This window comes from Danio rerio, chromosome 17, assembly GCF_052040795.2.
Source record: "Danio rerio strain M-AB ecotype USA chromosome 17, GRCz13ab, whole genome shotgun sequence".
NCBI classification, from domain to species: domain Eukaryota; kingdom Metazoa; phylum Chordata; class Actinopteri; order Cypriniformes; family Danionidae; genus Danio; species Danio rerio.
The window spans coordinates 40,378,734-40,393,443 of NC_141037.1; the positions used below are offsets into that span (position 1 = coordinate 40,378,734).

Genomic DNA, 14,710 nt, shown 5'->3' on the forward strand with positions numbered 1-14,710 from the left:
AAGTAGCCTAAATTCAGTCGGACACCGAAGAAAATAGCTACAAGTGTTTTGAACTCTCGTGATGTATGCTTTGCTTTGCGTCAAGCCAAATGAACAAATCCACCGAGGAAATCCTCTATGACAAATATATTAACTCTCGTTTCCAAACAGGTACGAGGAGTCACCGACAGCACGTTTGCCATTATAGTTCCATGTGATTTCACAGACTCGGTTCAGCAGACACGGAGCGCATTAGTAATGCCCAAGCATGCAGTCTATGCAGGGCAGCTTCACTATAGGATATGAGACACATCCTGTTTGTAAAGGAGACACTTGAGATGAGTGTTTCACTTTGAGTAATATGCGGCATCGTCGCGTAAAATTAATGACGCAATATAAGTTAAGATATTTTTTCCCGACACGACAATTGCGCTGTTTTCTCCGGAAATATCCCCACTGCTGAAAGTAAATGAAAAGCAGCAGACAGATGAGTGGAGCTGCTGAGGAGACGAGCTTCACTTCAGACATGCTTTCATCGAATCGCGTAGGATTAAAACCAGCAATCTGAAGGTAATGCACTTTCATTAAGCTACAGATGCTATACTCTTATACTGTACGAGAAATTGACACAAAACTAACTCAGAGTTGTGCATTTTACTGGATAAACATAAGTGATTTTAATTTGACCAACATGAGTTTATTAATTCTAAAAGCAGTTACAACACGAACTGTCATATCTGCGCCTGGAATTATGGGTACCATGCCCGCTATTTGAATGGTGGACAAAATAAATGAGAAAAGTGAGCGCACAAGTGCCTATTTCATATAGATTTCCAACAGTTGTTCGTAACGCGCATTGATGATAACAGTGCAGCATATCAGACTGGTCATTTCTGAAGTACGTATGAGAATCTGCAGCCAACTGGTAAATTATTCAAACACGTATATTAAGCTTTTTTTTTTTTTAAACAAATGACTGTAACTGTTTCTTCAAAGTTAGAGAAATGCGTGTTTATTCCTGGTATTCAGAAATATGACACTGGTGTCAGATATAGAAAATGACTACTAGAATGGAAAGGTACTGTAACATCTCCAAGAGCGCATTGGTGTATACAGTTATGCGAATGTTCTGTTTTGACATTTTAATCGATCCGTTCCACTCAAAATGGTGCAGTGATGTGGCGCAAAATACAACAACACATTCATATAGACATAATATTACATGTGCCCAATATATAGTCGTTCAGCTTTTCTATATTGCGTTTAATACCTCACTTTTGTCACAAACGCTTCCATTGGGACCGCATGGCTTTAATAGGTTAAACATTTCATGTCTGAAGTGAGCGTGTCAGCATATCGGCATAGAAACATGTTGAAGCACACGTTTTCACACATTTGCTGTTTGAGTTGGAACAGGGTGATTGGGTTTAGTTAGCTTTAGTTTCGTAAATAAAATGCATTAGTGTAAACTTTTAGTGCATTAGTTATCTTGCCTACATTAAATATGAAATAGGTTATCATGCATTGTATGGTTTACAGATATTGGGATATATACTGTATGAGTAGTTTTATTGTGCTGTGTAAAATTAATTTTTGTGCATGTACATTACAAACATACTGGCATAAAGATATGTAAAACCACATTTGTGTGGTTGGAATTTAACTTGCCATTTTCTTCCTGTGAATGCTAGTCCTGAAATCCCCTGTGCAAAATGAATGATATGAATTTAGTAAATAATTTGGTGTTTGGGCATCTTCATGCAGTTTTAATCAATATGAAAAAAATGCATTAATTAAAATGATAGTTGACTTTGAATTCTGATGAATTGGGTTGCTTTGAAAGCTGTTAGATGTACTTCAGTTGAATTTGGTTTACACGTTCAACTCAAAATGGTGCAGTGATGTGGTGCAAAATACAACAACACATTCATTATAGACATAAATATTACATGTGCCAAATTTATAGCTTTTCTATATTACCTTTAATACCTCACACTTCGGTCACAAATGCTACCATTGGGAGCGAATGGCTTTAAACAGGTTAAACATTTCATGTCTGAAGTTAGCGTGTCAGCATATCAGCATAGAAACATGTTGAAGGCAGCAAACGTTTCACACATTTGCTGTTTGAGTTGGAACAGGGTTATTTTAAGTTTGTTTGACAAACTATTAAGCCATTTACAAGCTTAATTTTGCCAAGCTTTAGTTTCATAATTAAATGGCATTAGTGTAAACTTTGAGTAGTGCATTAGTTTTCTTGCACACATTGAATAAAATAATAGGTTATAATGCATTGTGTGGTTTACAAATAAATGTAAGTATATTTATTGTGCTGTGTAAAATTATTTTTGTGCATGTACATTATAAACATACTGCATGCCATTTTAGGAAATTGGGAGTCAAGTACAAAGAAATCTAAAGTCAGAAATGTTTTGAAGTGTGTGAAACAATATGTAAAACTCTTTGTGCAGTTGGAATTTAACTTACCAACTTCCTCCTGTAAATGCTAGTCTTGAAATCCCCTGTGCAAAATGAATGATACAAATTTAGTAAATAATTAGTTGTTCGGTCATCTTTATGCGTATTTAATCAATATAAAATATGCATGCATAAAAAGGATAGTTGACTTTGAATTCTTGTTGAATGGTCGCTTTAAAAGCTGTTAGATGTACTTCAGTTGAATTCAGTTAACACAAATTCTCTGTCTACTAAAAATGTTAAAGATTTTATGCATTTTGGTCATTGATTTAAAATGTGCCTTAAAATGCAAACATTTTTAAAAACAAAGTAACATTAACACAATCATTGTTTAACTACAAAAATAGAAATGTAAAAATGGTGGTATCATGTGCATGTGTTACATTGAGTAGTTCTGTATGAAGGCTTTTTCATCTGCTACCCAGAAACCAATTAGAATTAGCCCTCTTGATGGACATTTCAGTTCTCTAATTGGACCATGAGGAGACAAGAAATTAGTAAGGAACCTTCTTAGAAGGGTTATGAGTGAGAAAACACAGGTCATTTTTTCTACAGGTCCAATTATTTCAAAACTCAAGCCCAGATAAATTATTCTAGACATTACATATATCAAGAACGCAACTTGTTTTATTAATACATATTCAAACCCTTTAAGTGCCACATTAAGAAACCAATAAACTTTGAACAATTTATGTGGTTAAATGTGTTCCTGACACTATTACAAGCAATTTGATGATAACATATAAACAAAAGGTCCACTAAATGGTTACAAGGCATTGGTCGGTGTAATTTCTGATGGTAGGATAACCTTAAATAAAAATGTCACGGTTTCATGGTATCATAGTATTGTGATTACTGCCCTAAATTGACTTTTTTTTAAAAATGTCTTAGAAATAATTTTTCCCCTTTTGAACATCATATATTTTTTAGGAAACATAATATTTTAGAGCAGTAAGTGTCAGGCTTAATAGTTTAAATAAATCATTGGCTTATGCTAGCTTCAATAGTTTTAAAAACCTTTACATCAACATTAGGAATAATATAACATATATATATATTTTTTTGTATTTTAAAACCCTGACTTTTCCAAACCGTAGTAAACCTTGAAACCGGTTATCATCCCAAGCCTCATGGTTAAAATGCCAGATAAAGGGATAAATACTGTATATCAAACTTTAACAACAGATTACTTGAATGCAGCTCATGATGATCTCTTTGAGTGACACTTGAGTGCTCAAGAATTTTCCAATATGCAAATAAATTCTCATTTGATTCCTCCATTCTTGCATTCTTTTCTTGTGCCCTTGTGTTTCCCTCAAATCCTACAGGGGAAAAGCTTAGCCACAAAGAAAGGAAACAAGAAAAGAAACAAAATGCACATATAAGATACGCGAAATACCCAAAAAAGAAAAACAAAAATATAAGAATGGGCTTATAAGAAAAAAAAGTCCAAAGACAAGCGCTATAGGTGAATTGGTTAGGCTAAATTTTCCGTAGTGTATGTGAGTGGAAGTGTATAAGTGATGGTTTGCAGCTGGAAGGGCATCCGCTGCGTAAAACATATGCTGGATAAGTTATCAGTTCATTCCGCTGTGGCGACCCCAGATTAATAAAGGGACTAAGCTGAGAAGAAAATGAATGAATAAAATTCCTAATTCTTGCACAAAATTTCCTTACAAAGTCCCACTGCAAACTACTGGCATGGCAAAACACCTATAATCCAATGTAAAACCATTATAACACACTACACCTCTTGTACAATTTCTTGTTGTCTGTTTTATATTACTTATTATTATCCTATGATTATTATTATTATTATATTTTGATTATTATATGATTTCATCAATTTATATTCACCTTATTCTCCGCCGACGAGCGGGCGCTGCCATTTGAATCTTTTTGGCTTGAGACATCCAGTCTCATTAACTTCCATTCATTTTTTGACGTTAAAAACTGCTCATTACGCTGCTTGATGTTGCAATTTGATATTTTCTTATTATATTATTCTACTTGGTTTGTGTAGTCATGCAAACATTTGTTTGTAGAGCAAGTAGTTTGACCGTTTTCTGCCGTTTATTATTCCTAGTCATTTCTCCCATAGGCGACTGAATCGGAAGTTCTAAGACAATCGTGAAAACAGGCGCACTTCCGCATTTTAGAATAAGGTCAATAGAGGAAAACAGTGCAATAGTGCATTCACTGGGCCTGCGGGTCAAGCTCGGATTTGCACTTGTCAAAATAATGTCAAGTCTTTAGGCTTGGTGGTGAAGCTGATTCCATATATACTGTACATACATATTACACAATACCTCAAGTAACCTCCAAGAGCTAAACTGAAGCAATTCGGATTTCCCTTATTGCGACACTTGCAATGCTGCACTTGCTCAAAAAACGTTCATTATGTCTGACTGGCAATATTATTGAAGGTGTCGCATATGACTCAGATGCAGGTAGACATTCGTAGGCATTTAATGAATTGGTGATGAAAAATTTTGTTCACACCGTTTACTTGGTCTATAGCATATACGAGTTTCCACAGTCATCGCAGCCAAGGTCTCAATCCTAATGTATCTGACATGTTTTCATTAAGCAGACATTCTGTCAAACAGGTCACGGTCAGGTTGACAAGAGCAATGTATGTACTGAAATCCATGATGTGAATTGAGATTTCAACATTAGCTGTTTTGGATGGGTTTAAATGCGTTTCATAGCCTTTAAACAATGAAAAAAAACAACAACATTGACCAGCAAGTGCAAAATACATTGTATGGTTTAATCCCCAACAGATACTGTAAACGGTTGAATTCTTTCAAGAGAATTTCACACTGCATTTAACTTATTAATAACTCATTCTGAATGTTTAGAATATTTGAGAGTCTGAAGGACGCAGCCCACACACAAAACATTCATCATTCTGCAGCCATCTTCTAGGCTGCTATTTGCTAGGCACGCATAAGTACAATGTTTGTCTTCTTGAACTGAGAAAAAGAAAGTTCTATAAACAATTAAATCAAACAATGGTTTTAAGACCAATCCATAACTTAGCATCACCCTGGATCCCTCAGCAAAATTATTTTTCTTACTAGCTTTTGGATTGAAGGACATATCCTTTGTGCACTTAAAAAAGGTGTATGACTCTTAGGGCTGATTTATATTTCTGCGTTGAGTGATTGGCATGACCCACAGTGCCTTGTGTGTAGCTGTGCATTTATACTTCTGCGTGCTGTTTGTGTTGCTCTGCAATAACACTTCTGAAACGCTAGCTGGCAGTAGGATTTATGTTCCTCTGGTTTCTTCACGGTTGTTTATTTTTTCTGAATGCTACCTTAATGTACAAGTAGCTAAAACCTTCTCATTCAGTGGCAGGAACCGGCAGACGTGCACAAACTTTAATCATAAGGTAATCGCAAAACAAAAGCTTCCATCCAACACTTGTAAACAATTGTTCCATCTGGCTCATGGCTCCCAGCACCGCTCACACTTGTCACCGATACCAAGCCGACCATTCACAGAGCTTTGCGTCATTGCAACGTGTAGTTACATTTTTTGAGAGGTGTGCATCAGCGTCTGCCACGTCAAGTGGTCTGCGACCGTGTAAAAGCTGCGCTGGAGCATTTGTGTGCGCTTGATGCAGAAGTATAAATCAGCCTTTATGTTTTGTTCTAGATGATCTTGAAATTTGAAGCCTAAATGAGATGGACAGAAACAAAAATCTAGATGCTGTCTTTTGATATTAAAATTCAAAAATGGCTATAAACCAGGGACGACTAACGCTGCACCTAAAGATCTACCTTCCTGCAGATTTCAGTTGCAATCAAACACACCTGCCTATAATTATCAAGTGCTCTTCAGGTCCAAATTAATTGGCTCAGGTGTGTTTGTCAAGGTAGGAGCTGATAGCTGTTTATCAATTCCAAGAACAATGAGAAAGAACTCGAGTTCTTCTGGAGACCGCTCTTGCCAAAGTTAGTAAAGTTTCAAGATATCTCAATATATACTATGCAAAAAGACATTACAAATATACATTGCACAATATAAAAAATACAGAATTTAATACCAATTTCAGCAAATAAACACCCTTAATGTGTTTATGCCTTTATTAAGATTGTCATAATGTTTACTTTCACCGTCTCATTTAGGGAAACTCCTGAGATAAATAAGTTATAGCTCTTTAATTATAAATTTAATAATAATAATATTATTAATAATAATAATTTTCTTTAATAATAAATCTATATAAAATGTTGTGCTTCCCACCTCCTTTATTCAGCTGCACTGACTTCTAGGACTTTGAGCGAATTTTGCGCTCAAGTCTGCATCGATGCATCCTCAAAATCAAGAACACATCCGGCAACTTTCACATGTCCTCTGTTTTTGCGATCGTGAGCTTTGGAACTGGACTTTGAAGGTTAATGATGACGTTACACGAGGATGCAAGAACACTGAAGAACACATACTGAGAGTTAATATCTGCAGGAAGGTAGATCTCAAGGAACAGGGTTTAGAACCCCTGCTATAAACCATGGTCGCAGAATTTCAAAGTCAAAACAAACAAGCTCTTTCGATACATATTTAAAATTTGATGTCAACAAAATGAGACCGTAAATGTAGACCAGTTCATCATAATGACATGTGTAGTCACTTATTGCTGATCACTTTTTCAAGGAAAGCATAAAAAAACACGTGATCTTTTATAACAGCACAATGTCTTGAACTTGAGTTAACCACGATACTGATACTATACTTCAATGTTGCGACTATCATGTAAAAACCTCTCTAAAAACAGCTTTTTTAAGATTCTGATGTGCATTTCTGCTAATGTGGTAAAATTGCAATGTTCTGAGGTTTTCCTGCTGATTACGAACATTGCAATCTTCCCACACCATCAAAAATGCACATTAGAATCTCGAAAACTTTAGAGTTTTTAGAGTAGTTTTGCCCTGGTTGTGTTATGTTGTGTTGGTTTAAACATGCTAATTATTTGACATCCATTTTGTTTGCTTCCCACAGAGTCTGGAGACCTCTGTTGATTACGAACTTTCTACAGTCGTTGAGTAAGACTCTGAACATGTGGTTGGAAAAATGAACATGTCTGAGGAGCAAATCAACTGCACTATAAACCATGACATTCACCAGTACCTGTTTTCTGTTGCATACCTCTTAGTTCTGCTAGTGGGTCTTCCCGCCAATGCTTACTCGCTCTACCATGCCTGGCTTCAGTTGAAAGCTCGCAATGAGCTGGGGGTCTACTTGTTGAACCTGACCATTTCAGATCTGCTATACCTGGGCTCCCTGCCCCTGTGGCTCCAGTATATCTTCCAGGGGGACAACTGGAGTGGCTCCGAGTGGCTCTGTCAACTGTGTGGCTTCCTGCTCTATGAGAACATCTACGTCAGCATTGGTTTTCTGTGCTGTATCTCCATTGACCGATACCTGGCGGTGGTCTACCCCTTCCGATTCTCTGCGTTCCGAACGGTCCGAGCAGCAACGCTGGTCAGTACGGTAGTCTGGCTCAAAGAGCTTGCAGTAGGAGTGGTGTTCTTCCTGCATAAGGAGCTCAGCAGAGACAAGCATAACCAATCGGTGTGCTTCGAACACTATCCCATGAAGACATGGGAGTACCAAATAAACTACTACCGTTTTTACATAGGCTTCCTGTTTCCTTTGGGAATCCTCTCGGTGTCATACTTCCGGGTTCTCCGAGCAGTGGGTAAAAGTGCAGGCACACAAACTTCCCAGAAAATCCGCATCAAGTATTTGGTGACCAGTACTATAGTCATCTTCCTGGTGTGCTTCTCGCCGTACCACATCTTTTTGCTGGTGCGTACCATATTTGAACGGGACTGCAACTTCATTGAGAGCATTTTTAACTACTATCATTTCTCTCTGTTACTGACTTCTTTTAACTGTGTGGCAGATCCGGCTCTCTACTGTTTTATAAGTGAAAGTGCCCAAAAGGGCATCCAGAAGGCTCATGATGCTTGTACTCGGGTGTTCTGCTGTTGCTCAAAAAGTCATGGAAGGTTCAACACACACTCCACTGAGCTGGCAGTCACAAACGATAATGTTACAGGCACATCAGTGGTGACACTCCTGCAGCAGATCAAAACTGAAGTTTGAACAATGTTGTTGCATTAATCATTTATAGCTGTGTCTCAATTCAGAGGCCTTTGAATGTGTGACCTTTAAGATCCACTATGAAGTAAGTATAGGCCTCATAGCATAGGAACTGGGACAACTGATACGACTTGCAGTAATACATTTACTGTAATTTTTGAATCTTGAATTTTTTTAAATCACATTACAAGTAAAACAGGGTGCCAAACCTGTCTAAATATGCTCGACCTGGTCTATCAATGCACATATTAAAAGTATAAAATATCTATAAAATTATTTAAATCTTATCTATAAATCTTAGTTAGACAATCAAATTTAGTATTTTTATTATTTGTCTCATTAGATATCAGACTAAACTAAAATACAATGCTTACATAAAAGTGTGGTTAAAATTTTCGGCAAATATCATGCACAAGCCAATAACCTTGAGTTGCAGTGGTTGATGAACACATTTTAAGTCCACATTTCAAAGAGACTTATTGGGGCATTTTGTTAAATCGTGATTTATCCATCACAACCAGACTACAAGTGTGCCCTTCAAAGGTTGCAGGCTCTGAATTGGTATACAGCTTCAGATATCATACAGTATCCCCAGGCACTTCAGTGACATAGATGCAGACAGTTGTATACCAGTTTTCATTTTGCATTAGTTCAAACAGCCTACCATGTCAGACCTCTTTTTCTGAATTTGCTGCAATTTTACATGGTTGTGGTTCGCTAACAATGTACTGTTGTGTGGTGTATCTCAGGGACTGCTACCTTGATAATCACCATTGTTTGACATGTAAAGCTTCAAGAAAAGATGCGCTTAACTGTTTGTTTTTCATAGTCGCTTTAGCCACTTTTGAAAGTGATGGTTGATTGAGGTGTTCAGGTTTCAGCCATTTCTGTTTTTAAACCACACGTTTCAGTTGTAGTAATTTTTGGACTGCTAACATGAGAGGGAAAAGCCTTTATGGTCCTTAATAGTATACCGAATTACATTTCTGTCATCATTTACTCACCATAATATGATTCTGACTAATCTTTTCAGATGACAGTGGTTTCTCAGGGGGATGTAAGGGTGGTAGTTGGTGAATTTATAGCCATTCTTTTCTTATATCTCTCTCATTAAAATCCCCAGATAAATTACTTAATGTTTTGTGACAAACACAAAGGTTGTGTGGTTATTTAATTGCAGTCTGAATTTACATGTCTGTTTCGAAAGCAGATCATTTCAAAAGTGGTTTCATAAATGCTTTTGGCAACTGAAATACACTGTGACCGTATGATTGCGATTTTGAGGTAATCCGCATCAGAAAGGTTGCATTTTGTGCATTAGTAATCGACCACTTTGGACATTACCAAAGAGCTAGATAGTTTATGTCTGTGTGCTGGTGGTCAAAAGCCACCTTTTATGTGTCCACATATCATCATGATCATGCCAGTGCTAATGCTGCTGCTCCTAGCTTGATTTTGATCAGAATTAATTTGATCAGAGCTAAACTCTACATCAAAATAGATTTTACAAACCAAATGATAACATCAGAGACTTGTACTGCTGGATTTAGAGACGTCATCATGAGAAACAATTATTGTCTGAAAAGTGCTTATTTATTTATTTATTTTTTAGTTCCCCAAGAGAGTGAAACTATATTGACCTTTTTTCTTTTACAAAAGAGTAGGCACGTAAGAGTGAGCTATTCGAATATGACTGTATCAAGACATCCAGCAAGATAGGAAACATTTACGTATTTTACACATTGCCAGAAAAGTGGCTGATATTTTTATTTTAAGAGGCATGACCCCAAACCTCATGTACAAAATGTACAAATGAGATCATACAAATAATATGGATTTTAGTATAAACTAAACCAAAAAGTTAGAAATTGCCATAAGAATCCATTTTCATTTTGTATTTATGACCTTTTTCACTTCCGCGGATTTGAACTTATAAAATCAGCTTGTTATGCACATTGATGTTGCAAACTAGTATTTTTTTATTACATTATTGATATATTTATGTATTTTCAGAAAAGCACTTGTTTGTAGAGTACTTCATTTTTACTGCCATTTATTATTTCTAGTCATAGGCAAATGAATCGGACGTCCTAAAACAATCACAGAATGTTCATACATAATAATCACAAAAGAAAACAGCTTAAATCAGCATTGCAGAATAAGCTGAATAGAAGACGAGTCTCTCACCGCTTGAGAGGAGTTTTCAAGCTCAAGAAGGTGTGTTGGTTTTCATCAGGTTTTGTTGCCATGGTAACTTGCACTACATGCTAGTTTGATCCTTTGCAGTTTTTATTCTGTGTAAAGCCATGGTCACACATCACTTTTCACCCTATAGACTTCTATTCATGCACATGTGAATGTGGCAGACCAGAAATGCAAGTGTGAAAAGTTTCGGTAACACATTATAATAACTACACACTATAAATCATTTATTAAGCATATAGCAAATAGTGAATTTGTTATCTGTTAAGCATGAACTCTACATTAATAAATGTTAGTAAACAGTTTATAACTGAAGCTACAAATGCTGTAATCCTGACTTAAAAGCACATTTATAATGTAATATAATATTTATTAATAATAAAATAATATTTATTAAAGGGCACATAGGTTACCCATTTTTTCATATTTAATTTAAGTCTTTTGCGTCCCTAGAATGTGTCTGTAAAGTTTCAACTCAAAACACCCACCAGTGTATTTATTATAGCTGTTTGAAATGTCTGTATTGTAGCTGGGAAAAGGTTGTTGCTGATTTTGTCTATGTCTTTAAGGCTAGTCATCCCCGCCCACTGTTCCCATGTGCCTGTCAGATCTCACGTAACGTTTGTGAGAAATATGACGTTAAGAACTTTACCAATCAGTATTTGATGCATTTTTTTGTTGAGTTGCAACAATGAGTTCACGCACACACAGTGCAGACACAGACACACACACATAGCACAGACACGTAGCGCAGACACACACACACAAACATACAGTACATAGCATAGACACGCTGACATACACATACACATAGCACAGACACTTAGCGCAGATACACACGCACACACACACACACAGAGAGAGAGAGAGAGAGAGTGAGAGAGAGTGAGTGAGTGATAGGGGTGTAACGATTTATCGTTGTACGATTTATTGCGATGCAAAAATGTCACAATATGCATCGTGGCGTTATGACGATATAATTACGATATGATGTCCATTTTCTCTTATTAGTTGAGCTGTTTGCACGTGAGCTACGTTCCACCTGCTATCGCACGTGAGTTCAGATTGCAGCAGCAGTAATGTTAGCAGACCAAGATGAGTGGAGCTGAAATAGAGGATGGCCCATCCTCTCAAAATCAGACGTCTGGCAACATTTCAGTTGTACAGTCATTGCTTTAGACTCGTCCGCTTTTTGACACGCATACTGGGTCAAACATCCTAAGTTATAAAGACTTCACAGTGATTTACAGTGATTCACAGTGATTGTTGAAAGAGTCACATACTGTGTTTATAAGGTACAATTCAGCCTAAAATATCATTCTGTCTTCATATAATGTTCCCGCCGCAAAATCACACATGACGTGAGCTGACTGTGAGCTGTTACTAGAGAGGGCGGACTTTGATAGACGCGCGCATATGGCAAGACGTTTTAGCATTTAAACCTTTGTTCTGACTATCCATAAATATATTTAGAGATATCTCTAATTATATTTTGACTAGTCATAATTGTAATTCGACTAGTCAGAATGACAATTAGGGATATCTGCAATTACAATTGTACTAGTATGAAATCAGATTGGAGATATCTGCAAATATCTTATGACTAGTCATATTCCTCCATTGAAAAATATTTGCAGATATCTCTAAATGAGTTTTGACTAGTCACAATTGTAATTAGAGATATCTCTAAATGAATTTAATTAAATATTAATTAAATACCTGGAAATGTGGATTTTTTTTTGCACACACAAAAAACGCAAGTGACCAAGCAAAGCCTTAGGCTCTTACTGTTAAATTCAATTGAATAGAAAGCTTATTGTTTTTGCACCTTTACTTAAATTGTTCCTTAATTTTGTCTCAGTCATTTCAATAATATTTTTAAGAAGTTTTTAAATTGTTTTATTTTCCAGAGACAGGCCTGTTTAATTTATTTTCTTAAAGAAGGTTCAGTTTAACAAGTTGAAACAAAAGAAATACATAAAAAATAGTTTACTTGGTAAAATTTGCATTTCAGTTTAATTTTCAATTTTTATTCCAAATATCGTGATACATATCGAATCGTGAACATTATATCGTGATACACATCGTATCGTGAGCTGAGTGTATCGTTACACCCCTAGTGAGTGAGACAGAGAGACGCGGCTGTGCTGATGAAGTGAATCTAAAGTGAATCGCTGTAATTCATTACACACATGCTGTTTTAAAACGTGTTAAACTTGTAAAACTCTCTCTTGATCACGTTTGATGATGACTGATGATCCTAGCAAACTGAACAGATCTTTTATTCCCGGTTGCTTTGCGCTCGTCCTGTCTTGTTGATATCATTATTTGCATTACTAGGAGACATGTTATTGCGCGCAGCTGTCAATCAATATTGGTGGGCGGGGGGACCACACTCTATGTCAAGTTGCGGTCGGTCTGAAAACCGCCTAAATTGGTCCACTGTTTTTTTGTTGTTAAATTTGAAAAAAAAAAAGAGGACTGGGTGTGTTTATTTCACCCCAGTATGACAGTATATACACTATACTTACACACATGTCTGTCCAAACAGCTTGAAAAGTAGATTTTTCACCGTAGGTGCCCTTTAATAATAAAATAATATTTATTAAGTTATGAATTAGTAGGTATTGTTTTATTTACAAACCAGTTATTCAAGCATAGTTTTTGTTTTTTAAGATAATTCAGAATGAGTAAGTGGATGATTAATAAACTATATAAATTAGCATTTATATATCTTATTATTCAGGCATATAGTACTGGTTACTATGTATGTTACTAAATGCTTTATTAACTCAACTTCATCCAATTTTGTGACCTAAAGTGAAGACTATTTATGATTTATAAATAGATAAATCATATAAAACAATAATCTTTGCAAACTTATCCAAAAAGTAAAAATACTGTAAAGCATTTTAAACATTGCTGAATAAAACATAAAACTGAATAAAACAACAACACTATAATAATTTAACAATATAATAGGATGCAACATTTCAATGTTATTTAGCGATGTTGAAACTACTGTAATTTTATTTTAGATTATTTCATTTGCAAATATTTATTTTTCATTTTAAGTACAGTTTCATTTGTGTATCTTTAAACCAACAGAAATAAAGTTGTTTATTTTCCTTCTTTTCCCCAATTTAGAACATAACTGAACCTTTAATTGTCATTTATAAGGGATTTATAAATCATAAATAGTCCTCACTTTAGGTTAGGTCAATAAAACTGGACAAAGTTGTGTTAATGAAGCAGTTATTTACATATATAGTAACCATTACTCTATACCTGAATAATAGGATATGTAATTGTTCATTTAAATAGTTTATTAGTCATCCACTAACTCATTCTGAATGATCTTAAAAAAACCAACTGGTTTGTAAATAATGCAATATTTAATTTAGTAATGAAATAGGAGTCATTTTCAAAGTATGAAGGTACAATTATTAAGCACATTATAAATGTGCTTATAAGTCAAGAACACATTTATAGCTTCAGTTATAAACTGTTTACTAACGTTTATTAATGTCAAGTTAAAGCTTAACAGATGATGAATTCACTATTTGCTAATGCTTAATAAATGGTTCATAGTGTGTAGTTATTATAATGTGTTACAAAAGTTTCTCAGGGAGCTGTGTAGCAAAGTTTAAACCTAGTCAATTCTGATCTACATCGCATCAACTGATTGCTTGAAAGCAATAGAAGATCAAAACATGACCCCTCTGAACAAAAATTTAAAATATGGAGCAATCACTTGCTTTTTTTAAAGTCTAATCATCTTGTTTAATTCCGACCCTTTCGCAAGCTCAAACAATAGTGTGACCGCAGCTTTAAAGATCAAAAACCAAATTGGACCAATAAGCTCTGAGAAAAGTGATATATCCGAGAGACACTTCTTCTAAAACATTTTTCTTCCAAATTAAAGTCCTTTACA

At 35.5% G+C, this 14,710-nt stretch overlaps 1 protein-coding gene across 3 annotated transcripts; it reads left to right on the forward strand.

The window, feature by feature from the left end:
- The first annotated feature begins 72 nt into the window (after positions 1 to 72).
- gpr68 (G protein-coupled receptor 68) lies at positions 73 to 13,241 on the forward strand. Of its 3 annotated transcripts, none has more exons than XR_015513675.1 (3): positions 73 to 549; positions 7,468 to 10,198; positions 11,635 to 13,241. XR_015513675.1 is itself a non-coding variant. In XM_087290850.1 (3 exons), exons 2-3 carry the CDS (start codon positions 7,540 to 7,542, stop codon positions 8,396 to 8,398), a joined length of 762 nt encoding a protein of 253 aa, XP_087146976.1. In that variant the 5' UTR covers positions 296 to 549; positions 7,468 to 7,539; the 3' UTR covers positions 8,399 to 9,721. The 3 variants fall into 3 exon arrangements, 2 of the variants coding, with proteins under 2 accessions (XP_087146975.1, XP_087146976.1); XM_087290850.1 differs by lacking the exon at positions 11,635 to 13,241 and having other exon boundaries at positions 296 to 549; positions 7,468 to 8,277; positions 8,375 to 9,721; XM_087290849.1 differs by lacking the exon at positions 11,635 to 13,241 and having other exon boundaries at positions 7,468 to 11,075.
- The last annotated feature ends 1,469 nt before the right edge of the window (positions 13,242 to 14,710 follow it).

What these genes read in the sequence shown, in the direction of transcription:
- gpr68 (XM_087290849.1), top strand. Translation starts at nt 7,540, where the DNA reads ATGAACATGTCTGAGGAGCAAATCAACTGCACTATAAACCATGACATT.